This window comes from Phyllobates terribilis, unplaced genomic scaffold (genome assembly GCF_046119375.1).
Source record: "Phyllobates terribilis strain yellow unplaced genomic scaffold, ASM4611937v1 Scaffold_2__4_contigs__length_985480577, whole genome shotgun sequence".
NCBI classification, from domain to species: domain Eukaryota; kingdom Metazoa; phylum Chordata; class Amphibia; order Anura; family Dendrobatidae; genus Phyllobates; species Phyllobates terribilis.
Genome location: NW_027362762.1, coordinates 828348759 through 828363377, shown reverse-complemented (window position 1 = coordinate 828363377; position 14619 = coordinate 828348759). Strand labels below are relative to the sequence as shown.

General features: G+C 41.6%; 1 protein-coding gene across 1 annotated transcript in view; it reads left to right on the top strand.

The window, feature by feature from the left end:
- The window catches only part of CUX1 (cut like homeobox 1), a 491160-nt gene that overhangs the window by 461430 nt on the left and 15111 nt on the right, over positions 1-14619 (top strand). Inside the window, exons 19-20 of the mRNA XM_073667764.1 lie at positions 2091-2174; positions 10166-10222. Coding sequence (XP_073523865.1) covers positions 2091-2174; positions 10166-10222 — 141 coding nt within the window. The remainder of the gene's footprint in view (positions 1-2090; positions 2175-10165; positions 10223-14619) is intronic.

Below are 14619 nucleotides of genomic sequence, written 5' to 3'. Positions count from 1 at the left end.
AAAACTGAACTTGGAAATTATAGGCCGGTAAGCTTAACCTCTACTGTGGGTAAAATCCTGGAGGGTTTCCAAAGAGATGCTATACTAGAGTATCTGAAGAAGAATAACCTCATGACCCAATATCACCATGGGTTTACGAGGGACTGTTCCTGTCAAACTAATCTGATCGGTTTTTATGAGGAGGCAAGTTCTGGACTGGACCAAGGAAATGAGTGGATGTTGTGTATATGGACTTTTCAAAAGCTTTTGATACGGTTCCACACAAAAGGTTGATACATAAAATGAGAACAATGGGGATAGGGGAAAATATATGTATGTGGGTTAAGAATTGGCTCAGTGATAGGAAACAAAGGGTGGTTATTAAAGGAAAACACTCAGACTGGGTCTCAGTTAACAGTGGGGTACCACAGGGGTCAGTATTGGGCCCCCTTCTTTTTAACATATTTATTAATGACCTTGTAGGGGGCATACAGAGTAATATTTCAATATTTGCAGATGACACTAAACTCTGCAGGGTAATCAATACAGAGGAGGACAATTTTATATTACAGGAGGATCTATGTAAACTAGAAGCTTGGGCTGATAAATGGCAAATGAGCTTTAATGGGGATAAATGTAAGGTAATGCACTTGGGCAGAGGAAATAAAATGTATAATTATATGCTTAATTGTAAAACACTGGGCAAAACTGTAACTGAAAAAGACCTGGGTGTATTGGTGGACAACAAGCTCACGTTTAGTGGCCAGTGTCAGGCTGCTGCTGCAAAGGCAAATAAAATAATGGGATGCATTAAAAGAGGCATAGATGCTCATGAGGAGAACATAATTTTACCTCTATACAAGTCATTAGTGCGACCACACTTAGAATACTGTGTACAGTTCTGGTCTCAGGTGTATAAGAAAGACATAGCTGAACTAGAGCGGGTGCCGAGAAAAGCGACCAAGGTTATTAGAGGACTGAGGGGGTCTGCAATACCAAGACAGGTTATTACACTTGGGGTTATTTACTGTGGAAAAAAGAAGGCTTAGGGGTGATCTTATTACTATGTACAAGTATATGAGGGGACAGTACAAAGACCTTTCTACTGATCTTTTTACTCTGAGGCCTGAGACGGGGACAAGGGGGCATCTTCTACGCCTGGAGGAAAGAAGGTTTAAACATAATCACAGACGGGGATTCTTTACTGTAAGAGCAGTGAGATTATGGAACTCTCTGCCACATGATGTTGTAATGAGTGATTCACTACTAAAATTTAAGAAGGGCATGGATGCCTTTCTTGAAAAGTATAATATTACAGGTTATAAATACTAGATTCCTTGATAGGGCGTTGATCCAGGGAACTAGTCTGATTGTCGTATGGAGTCGAGAAGGAATTTTTTTCCCCAATGTGGAGCTTAGTGTTTGCCACATGGGTTTTTTTTGCCTTCCTCTGGATCAAAAAGTTAGGCTATGGGTTGAACTAGATGGACTTAGTCTTCCTTCAACCTTAAAAACTATGTTACTATGTTACTATTTCGCACTATATATCTCTCCCTAACTCAGCAGCACTGACCCTACACTGTCTGATGTCGGGCGACTGTGTCCAAGATGGCGGCGCCCGGTTTTAAATACTCGAGGTGACACCGTGCGGCCTGCCAATCACTGTAATGCCGACAACCAACATGGCTGCGGCATTACAGTGACTGGCTGGCAATCGCTGCATGTTCATTGGCTCTGTAAAGAGCGCCAAACGTGCAGGGCGGAGACCCGAGCTCCCGCCTGAGTAACCCGGAAATGCTCGGTGCTCGCCGAACATCCCGAGTAGTGAGATGCTCGGACGAGTACCGAGCAGTGTCGAGCATGCTCGCTCAACACTAATGATAATATGTTGCGCTCATTCCCGTTTTAGTCGATCGTGTAGCAGAATGTACTTTTGGGTTAGAATCAGTCAAAAATAATTCTTTAGCAGCGGCCACTGTTGGTAGTTCGAATATTGCTTAGCTGGAATGATTGTGACTTATGGGGATAATGGATATATATTGTTACCAGACTTTCATGTGGATGCGCCTATTTTAATTGAAGTGCAATGAACTTTTTTTTTTCTTCACCAGGGAAGTAAGAGTGATGACACTGAGCTTCGTTACTCCTCCCAATATGAAGAACGACTTGACCCATTCTCCTCGTTCAGCAGGAAGGTAAGTTCTTCTTTCAGCTATCGTCACAGGTCAATTTTAAATTTTCATACATCATATTTTACAAAAACTTTGTGTCTGGTTAGGATTTGGGCTCAGACATTTGGTGTCACTAAATATTTATCTCCCATTGAATATTTCTTAGTCAAATTAAATCAGAGCCAACAGGAATTTCTCGCAAGCCATTGTGACTGGACGGTTCCACCTATAGTAGACACTTCAGACATGGCCATATAGGCTAATGCTGTGGATACTTATAGACCAGGGAGCTGTAAAATGACGTGGGCACGTGGCACATTTGGAGGAGAGTCCTATTAGTCAGTGGACTGAGTGCTCAGAGCGTTGTCTAGATGGTGGTAAGAGTGCCTGCTGCTTTTGCACTTTATGAACATCTCATAGGACCACTTATTGATGGATTTTCCCATCAGGAATAGCCTTTTATGGCATATATATATATGCATACACTGCTCAAAAAAATAAAGGGAACACTTAAACAACAGAATATAACTCCAAGTGAATCAAACTTCTGTGAAATCAAACTGTCCACTTAGGAAGCAACACTGATTGACAATCAATTTCACATGCTGTTGTGCAAATGGAGTAGACAATAGATGAAAATTATTGGCAATTATCAAGACACCCTCAATAAAGGAGTGGTTCTGCATGTGGGGACCACAAACCACATCTCAGTACCAATGCTTTCTGGCTGATGTTTTGGTCACTTTTGAATGTTAGTTGTGCTTTCACACTCATGGTAGCATGAGACGGACTCTACAACCCACAGAAGTTGCTCAGGTAGTGCAGCTCATCCAGTATGGCACATCAATGAAAGCTGTGGCAAGAAGGTTTGCTGTGTCTGTCAGCATAGTGTCCAGAGGCTGGAGGTGCAACAAGGAGACAGGTCAGTACACCGGGAGACGTGGAGGGGGCCGTACGAGGACAATAACCCAGCAGCAGGACCGCTACCTCAGCCTTTGTGCAAGGAGGAACAGGAGGAGCACTGCCAGAGCCTTGCAAAATGACCCCCAGCAGGCCGCAAATGTGCATGTGTCTGCACAAACGGTTAGAAACCAACTCCATGAGGGTGGTATGAGAGCCTGACGTCCACAGATGGGGGTTGTGCTCACAGCCCAACACCGTGCAGGACGTTTGGCATTTGCCACAGAACACCAGGATTGGCAAAGTTGCCACTGGCGCACTGTGCTCTTCACAGATAAAAGCAGGTTCACACTGAGCACATGTGACAGACGTGACAGAGTCTGTAGACGCCGTGGAGAGCGATCTACTGCCTGCAACATCTTTCAGCATGACCGGTTTGGCAGTGGGTCAGTAATGGTGTGGGGTGGCATTTCTTTGGAGGGCCGCACAGCCCTCCATGTGCTCGCCAGAGGTAGCCTGACTGCCATTAGGTACCAAGATGAGATCCTCAGACCCCTTGTGAGACGATATTCTGGTGCGGTTGGCCCTGGGTTCTTCCTAATGCAGGACAATGCCAGACCTCATGTGGCTGGAGTGTGTCAGCAGTTCCTGCAAGATGAAGGCATTGAAGCTATGGACTGGCCCGCCCGTTCCCCAGACCTGAATCCGATTGAGCACATCTGGGACATTATGTCTCGCTCCATCCACCAACGTTACGTTCCACCGCAGACAGTCCAGGAGTTGGCGGATGCTTTAGTCCAGGTCTGGGAGGAGATTCCACAGGAGACCATACGCAACCTCATCAGGAGCATGCCCAAGCGTTGTAGGGAGGTCATACAGGCACGTGGAGACAACACACAATACTGAGCCTCATTTTGACTTGTTTTAAGGACATTACATCAAAGTTGGATCAGCCTGTAGTGTGTTTTTCCACTTTAATTTTGGGGGTGACTCCAAATCCAGGCCTCAATTGGTTAATAAATTTGATTTACATTGATGATTTTTATGTGATTTTGTTGTCAGCACATTCAACTTTGTACAGAACAAAGTATTCAATGAGAATATTTCATTCATTCAGATCTAGGATGTGTTATTTGAGTGTTCCCTTTATTTTTTTGAGCAGTGTATATATTTGTGGGTCTCCTCCGAGACATCTTCTATGAGCCAGAAACTGGAGCAAATAACAGACAGCAGACCATGCTTTAGTGGAGTTAGACCACCCATATATTACATGAGCAACCATTCATGTAAATTGTGACCATGAAGTATTATATTGCACTTTCAGGGAAAATATCTGTCTGGCTTAAAAGGGCTTTCTCATCTTTTGTCTTCAAGAGTGTACCATTCCTCTGCCTCCCAGCTACCTGTACAATACAGAATTAAAAATCCCTCTGTCCTTGAGAACATAGAGGACTTTTCAAAGGAAATAAATTGCAAAGTTGCTTGTTTTTACAACCACTTGTAACCATTAATAAACATAAGCAAACTCCTATAAGCATCACCTATAAAATCAATCTTTTCCTCTGGGTCTAAGGAGCAGGACCTATTGTGATAAGCAGATTACTGTGGTTACTCCCATATAATGGATCTGTAATTCAGCCCCTTTACAGCAACATATGTAGTGACACCAGCTGAATATACATTGAAATACCATTGCTTTCAGACAGCTTTCTGACATTGTGTAGCAAAGGTCTATTTAATGTGACTATAGACGTCATATTTTACTTCATTCTTCATCCGCTTATGTTTTATGCCCATTTAAATGTCAGTCAAGGTTATTTCAGGACGAGAATATTCATGTATGTGATCACTAGTAAAACCTACACATAAAATAACGTTATTAATTTTTAATACTTGTGTTTTGATGTTTGATTGCGCAGGCCGAGTTCTGAAATGTTAGCAGAGTTTTATAGATCTTTTTCCACAATAATAAGCGTGCAGATTTACTTAGTGGTCTCAGTGTTTCTAACATAAAACCACAGGATGTTTCCAAAAAGATTTTTGATGGAATGTGTTTCCGAGATTTGTGTATACAGAAGACATTTGTCTTTCCATACGCAGTATAAAAGCTTTTCCTTTACCATTTATTGCCCTTTATTGATTGTTGCACTTAAATTGTTATTTACTAGTTTTCTCAATCAACCAATGAATTTTCTAAACCCAACCTGGCACAAACCCAGGCTTTGAAAATACCACTGGTATAATAGGGGAAAATCTACTTGTGGTTTGCCGCACCATCATGAAGGAAGAACAGTGAGCTCTAGTTTTTTTTTCTTTCTTTCCCATGTCCTCCAACCAGAATAAGCCTAGTTCATAAAAAAAAATAAAAAATGACGTTTGGGTCATATTGACCCAAACGTCACAACATTTTTGCACATTACTGGACTGTACATAATAAATCAAGATTTTCTTTGATATTATATGCCCATATTATCAGAGGCAGGGTTACAATGATAGCTAACACCTCTATAAACAGCTGATAACACAGTTTCGACCAATCACAATAGGCAATTTCACAGCTGACCCTGCTCTCCCACCTTCGCAATGACCTTTGCACAGAATCATTAGACACTTCAATGCAAAAGATAATGTCGGAGTCAGACCATTGTGGCTATGTACATGTATTATTTCCTGAAACAACAGTAGGGGTCTAAGAAGCCCCAATGGCCAATGTGAAAACTGCAAGATTTCTATTTTTTATTTTTAATACAGATTGTGCTATCTAAGCAAAAAAACATTGCCAAAAATACTTAAGATAGAGAGAGGTTGAACTTGATGGACTTAGGAATTTTTTTCAACTTATGTAAAAATACATACAACACAAAAACCTCATTTAAACAATAGGTCATTTGTTGACGATGGCTTTTCTTTTAAATGGGTTTTAAATATTCTAAAAACAGGAGGAGCAACACATCACATCACATACAGACCATGCATAGGATCAGTGTTTTTTTAATCCTGGACGAAACCTACAGTACTAATAGTTTCCTGAAAGCTATTCGTTATTATTTCCATAATTGCCTAAGCTGTGTGTATTTTTTGTCAGCTTTCTTGAAAATAAAAGTCCTGTAGGTTTATGTGAAAGAATGACCCCCTAATCCTTATGTGATATAGCTGATAGAACTGCATGCACAGAAATTCTGAGTATATCCATCATATATTGTACAGGCCACCAGGACAGGACTTCCAGAACTACGAGACCCTTTCTTATCTTGCCGGTGACAATCTGCGGTGCTGGAGCTCCAGGCGGAGCAGGTTGTGTAGTGACAGCAGTGCTGGTTCTGACTGGGGATTATCAGGTAGCCCCATTACAACATATTAGGCCCCTCCTGAGCTTGGCTCCAGTATCTGAGTGTACTCGGCCTGCTGATGTCCTCTTCATTCACAATAACACACAATACCTCCTTAGATTAACTCAATTAAGTTTTCTCTCAGGCTTTTCCTTTGATAAAATTGCGAGGAGTTTTTTTTTTTTTTGTAGAGAAACGGATTATTAAACGCACAGACCACCATTAATAACGTTAAACAGGCCCTTGACCTATGTAATAATGACCGCGCTGATATCTACTTATGTTCCGGACTTATTTTGAACCATAAGTGAAGGTTAACGGCAGGGGCATTGATAGGGTCACCCTCCCCAAAAATGTAACACCATAGATAATACAATAAGTACGTATATGGGTAATGTAGTAGATGGTGTCTGCAGTCCTATGTAACACTAGAGATAACACAGTGATAACTCTCAAGGTACAGATAAAGTTAAATGTGTTGGCTGTTGTCTGCAGTCCTATGTAACGCCACCGATAACAATGATAAGTCTGTGTTCAGATAATGTAGTTGTTGTCATATGCAGTCCTATGTAACACCACAGATAGCACACCATGATAACTCTGTGTTCAGATAATGTAGTAGTTGCCACCTGCAGTCCTATGTAACATCACAAATAACACAGTGATAACTCTCTGAGTACAGATAATGTAGTATTGTCACCTGCAGGTTTATGTACAACCATATCTTCTAATGTAGTGGGATCAGTCACAGCAGACAGGCCTAGAGGACACATATATACAGGAGTTTAGCACATTGAGCCGCAGCATGTCACCAGCACAAGTCATGCTGAAAGAAGTGTAGGCAGCCCATCAGTCCTGTGTGCTAAGTAAGTTTAGTGCAGAAATCCCTCCAGGAACATTTTTACATCACCGAGAGGTGCTGACTGTAGATTCGGGGTGAATACATAGCCCTCCATACAGAATAATGGGCCCCACATTGTCCTCCATACAGAATAATGGGCCCCACATAGTCCTCCATACAGAATAATGGGCCCCACATAGTCCTCCATACAGAATAATGGGCCCCACATAGTCCTCCATACAGAATAATGGGCCCCACATAGTCCTCCATACAGAATAATGGGCCCCACAAAATCCTCCATAAAGAATAATGAGCCCCACATAGCCCTCTATACAGAATAATGGGCCCCACATAGCCCTCCATACAGAATAATGGGCCCCACATAGTCCTCCATACAGAATAATGGGCCCCACATAGTCCTCCATACAGAATAATGGGCCCCACATAGTCCTCCATACAGAATAATGGGCCCCACATAGTCCTCCATACAGAATAATGGGCCCCACATAGTCCTCCATACAGAATAATGGGCCCCACATAGTCCTCCATACAGAATAATGGGCCCCACATAGTCCTCCATACAGAATAATGGGCCCCACATAGTCCTCCATACAGAATAATGGGCCCCACATAGTCCTCCATACAGAATAATGGGCCCCACAAAGTCCTCCATAAAGAATAATGAGCCACGCATAGTCCTCCCTACAGAATAATGGGCCCCACATAGTCCTCCATACAGAATAATGGCCCCACATAGTCCTCCATACAGAATAATGGGGTCCACATATTCCTACATACAGAATAATGGCCCCACATAGTCCTCCATAAAGAATAATAGGCCCCACATAGTCCTCCATAAAGAATAATGGGCCCTACATAGTCCTCCATAAAGAATAATGGCCGCAAATAGGGGTGGTGGTTCTGGTGTCAAGGGCCAAATAAAACCACCCTGAGGGCTAGATTTGACCCACTGCCAGATGTATGTTCTAGGGGGAGTAAAACTAGGAGAGTCGCTAATAAGGAAGGATCTGTGTACCCTTATACAACCCCAACTACATAAAAAAGTACAGTGGATCCTGTGTAAAATATAACAAAAACAAAATTGCAATGGTGGAAATCTTACAGACATATTTTATTCACAACAGAACCTAGGAGACTAAATCAGAAAATGTACGTTGGATATTTTTCCATTTCATTTAAAAAAACATTAACTAATTTAGAAATTGATGGCAGCAAGACATCTCCAAAAAGTTGAGACAGGGCCATGTCTACCATTGTGTAGCATCCCCTCTTCATTTTACAACAGTCTGTAGGCGTCTGGAAAATGAGGAGGCAATTGCTGGAGTTTTGGGGAATGAATGTTGTCACGTTCTTGTCCGATGTAGGATTCTAGCGGCTCAGCTGTCCTGGATTTTTTCTGGATTTTTCATTTTATACTGCGCTGAATGTCTTCGGTTGGTGAAACGTCTGGATTACAGTTGGCTGGTTCATCACCCCAACTCTTATTCTGGGAAGCCATGCTGTTGTGATGGGTGCAGTATGTGGATTAGCATTGTGTTGCTGAAATATGCAAGACCTTCCCTGAAATAAATGTTGTCTGGATGGGAACATATGCTGTTCTTCTAAAAACCTCCATATAATGCTCAGCATTGATGGCGCCTTTCAAGATGTGTAAGGTGCTCATGCTATAAGCATGAATGCAACCCCATACCATCAAAGATGCAGGCTTTAGAGTCATCTAAGGGGGAACATGATAAATATGTAGAAGTACATAAATCCCCCAAACATAAAATATGGTGAAAAGCTGTTACATGTGAAACCCCTTAAGAGAAAAGGGGGCACTCCCTCCAATTGGAGAAAGATTCAGTCTCCAGAAGAGACCAGGCTTCTTCACCATGAGAATGTTAATCTGGAGCTGGTCACATTCTTGTTCTGAATGTTGATCTAGTTGATCAAGACTCAGGAACCGAATGGAAAGAACTTGTTCCTTAGGGCAGATGGATTCAAGTATTATGGTTGGCCCTATAAACCCTCCTTCCCTTTATCCTTTCCCATCCCGCAGTTGAACTTGATGGACAATGTTTTTTTCTCAACCATACTAACTGCAATATGTAAGTGTGTATCCTAAATATGTTTCCCTGAGCTCTTACTATAGCACAGCCCAGTATAGACAAGAAGCCACACCAGCATTGCTGTAATATCAAGTTCTGCAAAAAAAACATTGAGTTGTCCTCTTGTGTGAAGTTATTGTATAATTCCATTCAACTGGATCTGAGTTATTTTGGTTTCCTGCATAGCTAGTAGACGCTCAATTCTAAGATCAGCCATTATAGCGCCAATAGTGATTGTTATCCAGCTTTCTACTCACTCTCCATTTCATTAAGAGAGAGATGGGTATAATATGAATTACGTAATTGTACTTAATACTTTTTTCCACTCTGCCATAAATATAAGGATCTTTGCATACATCTCGATCAACCTGTGTACTGACATCAAAGGGACTTAATTGAGAACTTAAAAGTGTTGGTAGGAATTAGAAAACCTTTTATCCATAAACAGTGCAATTCTTCTCCACGGGCTACGTGAGCCCAAGCTGCAGTACCAGACACATCCATGGGCAAGAGTGGCACTGTCATTACTAATTTAATACCAAGCGCAAACCATGGACAAGAGTGGCAATTTCAAAACCAATTCAGTACCAGACATTGCCCATGGAAAGGTGTGGTGCTGTTTATGGGAAAAACAGAAAAAAATCTTTTTTTTTTCTGTTAAAACAACCCTGTACAATTTCTAGTTCTTTATTTTATTTTGAGGGAAAATCTATCAGCCTTTATGATGACTCCTACACCAGATCCTATGTTATTTCCTTACTCACATGGTGCAGTTCTTTCCCGTACAGATGGTTTCTGTAGCTGCAACTTTAACAATTTGCTTTCATATTGCAGGAACGCCAAAGAAAGTATCTCAGCTTAAGTCCATGGGATAAAGCGACCCTTGGCATGGTGAGTACTTCTATTTGTGTAGATCAGACAGTAGTTTGAGGACTTTTCATCATTCACACAATATATTTAAATTATAAGTTACCTTCAGGTAACAAGAGACATTTTACCTTATATTTTGTATACAAATATTTTGTATTGTACATATATAATGCATATATATATATTTTTTTAGCGCTTATCTCATCAGAAACATCCTCTACCAGATTATTGCCACCACCGCCTGCACTTGTTCGCCAACATATCTGACTCCCATCACCATTGGCAAAAGGCTGGATTTGCCATGGGAAAGTGGGAATGCATAGTGTGGTCTATGTAATACATAGATGGCTCAGGCGATACTACATGAGTGGACTTTAGTTCTAGTCAAAAATTTTATTGAACACAATATAAAAGACAGCTTTTCAATGGATGAAATCATCATAAGGGAGTCCAGATATTATCGAAATGATTCAAGTTGTCAGATGTAGTGGCATTAGTATGCCTAAAGAGCATGGTTGTACTGGTAGAGATGGAGATTTCCACCTAGCCACTATGTGCATTTTGGTTGTCATATTGACGAAATGTATGAGGCGATGAGTTCTGTTAGTAACATTAATAGGTTTCTCTAACAATACTATTACCATGGGCGAGGGGCAGAATGTCTGTCCAGTGAGAACAGTAATTGGAGAGACAACTTTTCTCCATAGGACTCTTACAATAGGGCACAGTCACGAAGTATGCCACTAATCACCTGGTTAGTCACAGTCTCTGAAGTCTCTGAACAGCAATTAGAAACTAAAGAATACAATGTAGTGGGAACAAGATACACCCAATGTAGGAGCTTGAGGGATGTTTTGGATAAAAGTACTTGGTTACTACCCACATACAGGGTATCATGGATAGGCCACCATGTTTCAGGTGAAATAGTCTGTCGAAAATCCTTCTCCCACTGATCCTTCTCTCTCATCTTTACACCCTGGGAAGGAGAGTTCAATAGTGAGTACAAGAACGATATGACTGCTTGGCTAAAAGAATCAGAAATGCAGATTCTTTGGCACTCTGTGGCACCCCGGAAAAGAAGGGTGAATTAAAAGGGTTCTTAGAGAATGAGATAAAATGGCATCCCTGATATAATTCAAATTGCAGCCCTTTTTGGTCACGTGTCACTACTGGCTGCAGACTGAAGACATGCAGCTCTCGAGACCTGTGTCTCATCTGACAAGAGCTGTATCTCACATACCTCAGTCTGCAGCCCGGAGTACAGCTGTCATATGTGAAGAAATATATCCCTTGCTCTCTGAGCACAAGAGGCAGGGGAAGACTGGTTATCTCCAGCTTCATCCTCCTCAATGTTTATCTGTTCTCCAGTTGGGCGCTATTAATCTCTGTTGTACAGTACAGACCAAAAGTTTGGACACACCTTCTCATTTAAAGATTTTTCTGTATTTTCATGACTATGAAAATTGTACATTCACACTGAAGGCTTCAAAACTATGAATTAACACATGTGGAATTATATACTTAACAAAAGAGTGTGAAACAACAGAAAATATGTCTTGTATTCTAGGTTCTTCAAAGTAGCCACCTCTTGCTTTGATGACTGCTTTGCACACTCTTGGCATTCTCTTGATGAGCTTCAAGAGGTAGTCACCAGAAATGGTTTTCACTTCACAGGTGTGCCCTGTCAGGTTTAATAAGTTGGATTTCTTGCCTTATAAATGGAGTTGGGACCATCAGTTGTGTTGTGCAGAAGTCTGGTGGATACAGAGCTGATAGTCCTACTGAATAGACTGTTAGAATTTGTATTATGGCAAGAAAAAAGCAGCTAAGTAATGAAAAACGAGTGGCCATCATTACTTTAAGAAATTAAGGTCAGTCAGTCCGAAAAATTGGGCAAACTTTGAAAGTGTCCCCAAGTGCAGTTGCAAAAACCATCAAGCGCTACAAAGAAACTGGCTCACATGAGGACCGCCCCAGGAAAGGAAGACCAAGAGTCACCTCTGCTTCTGAGGATAAGTTTATCCGAGTCACCAGCCTCAGAAATCGCAGGTTAACAGCAGCTCAGATTAGAGACCAGGTCAATGCCACACAGAGTTCTAGCAGCATGCACATCTCTACAACAACTGTTAAGAGGAGACTTTGTGCATTTGTGCAGCAGGCCTTCATGGTAAATAGCTGCTAGGAAACCACTGCTAAGGACAGGCAAAAAGCAGAAGAGACTTGTTTGGGCTTATGAACACAAGGAATGGACATTAGACCAGTGGAAATCTGTGCTTTGGTCTGATGAGTCCAAATTTGAGATCTTTGGTTCCAACCACCGTGTCTTTGTGACACAGAAAAGGTGACCGGATGGACTCTACATGCCTGGTTCCCACCGTGAAGCATGGAGGAGGAGGTGTGATGGTGTGGGGATGCTTTGCTGGTGACACTGTTGGGGATTTATTCAAAATTGAAGGCATACTGAACCAGTATGGCTACCACAGCATCTTGCAGCGGCATGCTATTCCATCCGGTTTGCGTTTAGTTGGACCATCATTTATTTTTCAACAGGACAATGACCCCAAACACACCTCCAGGCTGTGTAAGGGCTATTTGACCAAGAAGGAGAGTGATGGGGTGCTACGCCAGATGACCTGGCCTCCACAGTCACCAGACCTGAACCAAATCGAGATGGTTTGGGGTGAGCTGGACCGCAGAGTGAAGGCAAAAGGTCCAACAAGTGCTAAGCATCTCTGGGAACTCCTTCAAGATTGTTGGAAGACCATTTCCGGTGACTACCTCTTGAAGCTCATCAAGAGAATGCCAAGAGTGTGCAAAGCAGTCATCAAAGCAAAAGGTGGCTACTTTGAAAAACCTAGAATATAAGACATATTTTCAGTTGTTTCACACTTTTTTGTTAAGTATATAATTCCACATGTGTTAATTCATAGTTTTGATGCCTTCAGTGTGAATGTACAATTTTCATAGTCATGAAAATACAGAAAAATCTTTAAATGAGAAGTTGTGTCCAAACTTTTGGTCTGTACTGTATATAGTACACTGCTATAAAGTTGCCAGACTATCACATTTTTGAAGAACTAATAAAGTGGTTTATTTCGACAATATACAAAGATTCACACAGAGGCAGATAGAAGTTTCTTGCAATTCTGAGATCTTAAATATTTAGTTTCCAAACTTCAGGTGAGCTCCCTGTGCTTCCACCAGAGATATTCATTTGCGTCTGGAGGGAACAAAGGATTACTGAAGAAAGATAGGAGGTGTGAGAGGTGGGTTTGTAATTCAAATTTGAAATGCATTAGTCTCACAAGTTGAGGGAATTTTAGGTGTAAGGAGCTGTGGTTACTATCCACTTAGGGAGAGGACCAGTGGCCTGTAGTCATTCAACAATGATCTGATACCGATGGAAATATGGAATGAAGACAGGATGGGCGTCTGTACCATCTCGTGACCAGTTTATAGTTATTTTTTCCTCTGCAGAACAGGCAGTGGGGAGGTTGTGTAAAAGACTATATCTTCACATAATCGTCTATCATTATGGTCTCCCGAAACTCCCCTTCCCAGGAGCTAATGTAGACAGTGGGATCCCTATCTAAGTACATTTACACATCATAATTATGGGGAACGAGCCGTCCTAGGAATGCGCGTTTCCCCGTTAATTTTGCAGTGTAAACAGGTTGCTAATCACTCCATCAAAACCCTCAATCGTCAGGTGAAATGATCTTTTTGATATGAACAAAGGATCATCTTCTTGGCAGTGGATCGTTCTGGGTAAACAGGAACTGTCCTACCGAGAACAATTTCAGCCTATGTGCACTGAACGACCTTTGACTGATACTTCAGTGTAATCAGGTTTTAAACGAACACCGACAGGCAGTCATGTGGGCTGTCATCTCATAGGTTATAAGCTTGCGAGTAGGGCCCTCTCTCATCCTGGTATCTGTTGATTTATGTGATTTGTTATTCTGTAATGTCCTTTATTGTCTGTACAAGTCCCCTCTAAAATGTAAAGTGCTGCGGAATATGTTGGCGCTATAGAAATAAAAATTATTATTATTATTTAATGCTGCACATCGCACAGTTTAACTGGATCTCAGATGAGCGTTCTCTTAGGCTGTGACTGAGATAGGACCAAGTTTTCAAAGACAGTCAGGGTTTTGACCGTCGAGGGTCTTGGGAGGTTATGAAAGACTGCACATGTGTATAGGATAGCTAAGAAAGGATGAATACCATGTCCTGTTGATGGAGGATCTATAATGTACGGACCTTGAAATTATGGAGGATGTGGCATATCCTAGTATCCAAGAAGGACTGCCATACTAGAAGTTTGTCTGCCTTACACCCTCTGGGAAAGGAACTAATAGAGAACATGGGTAATAATTATCCAATATATCTTGAAAGATGTTCCTTGGAAGTCAAAG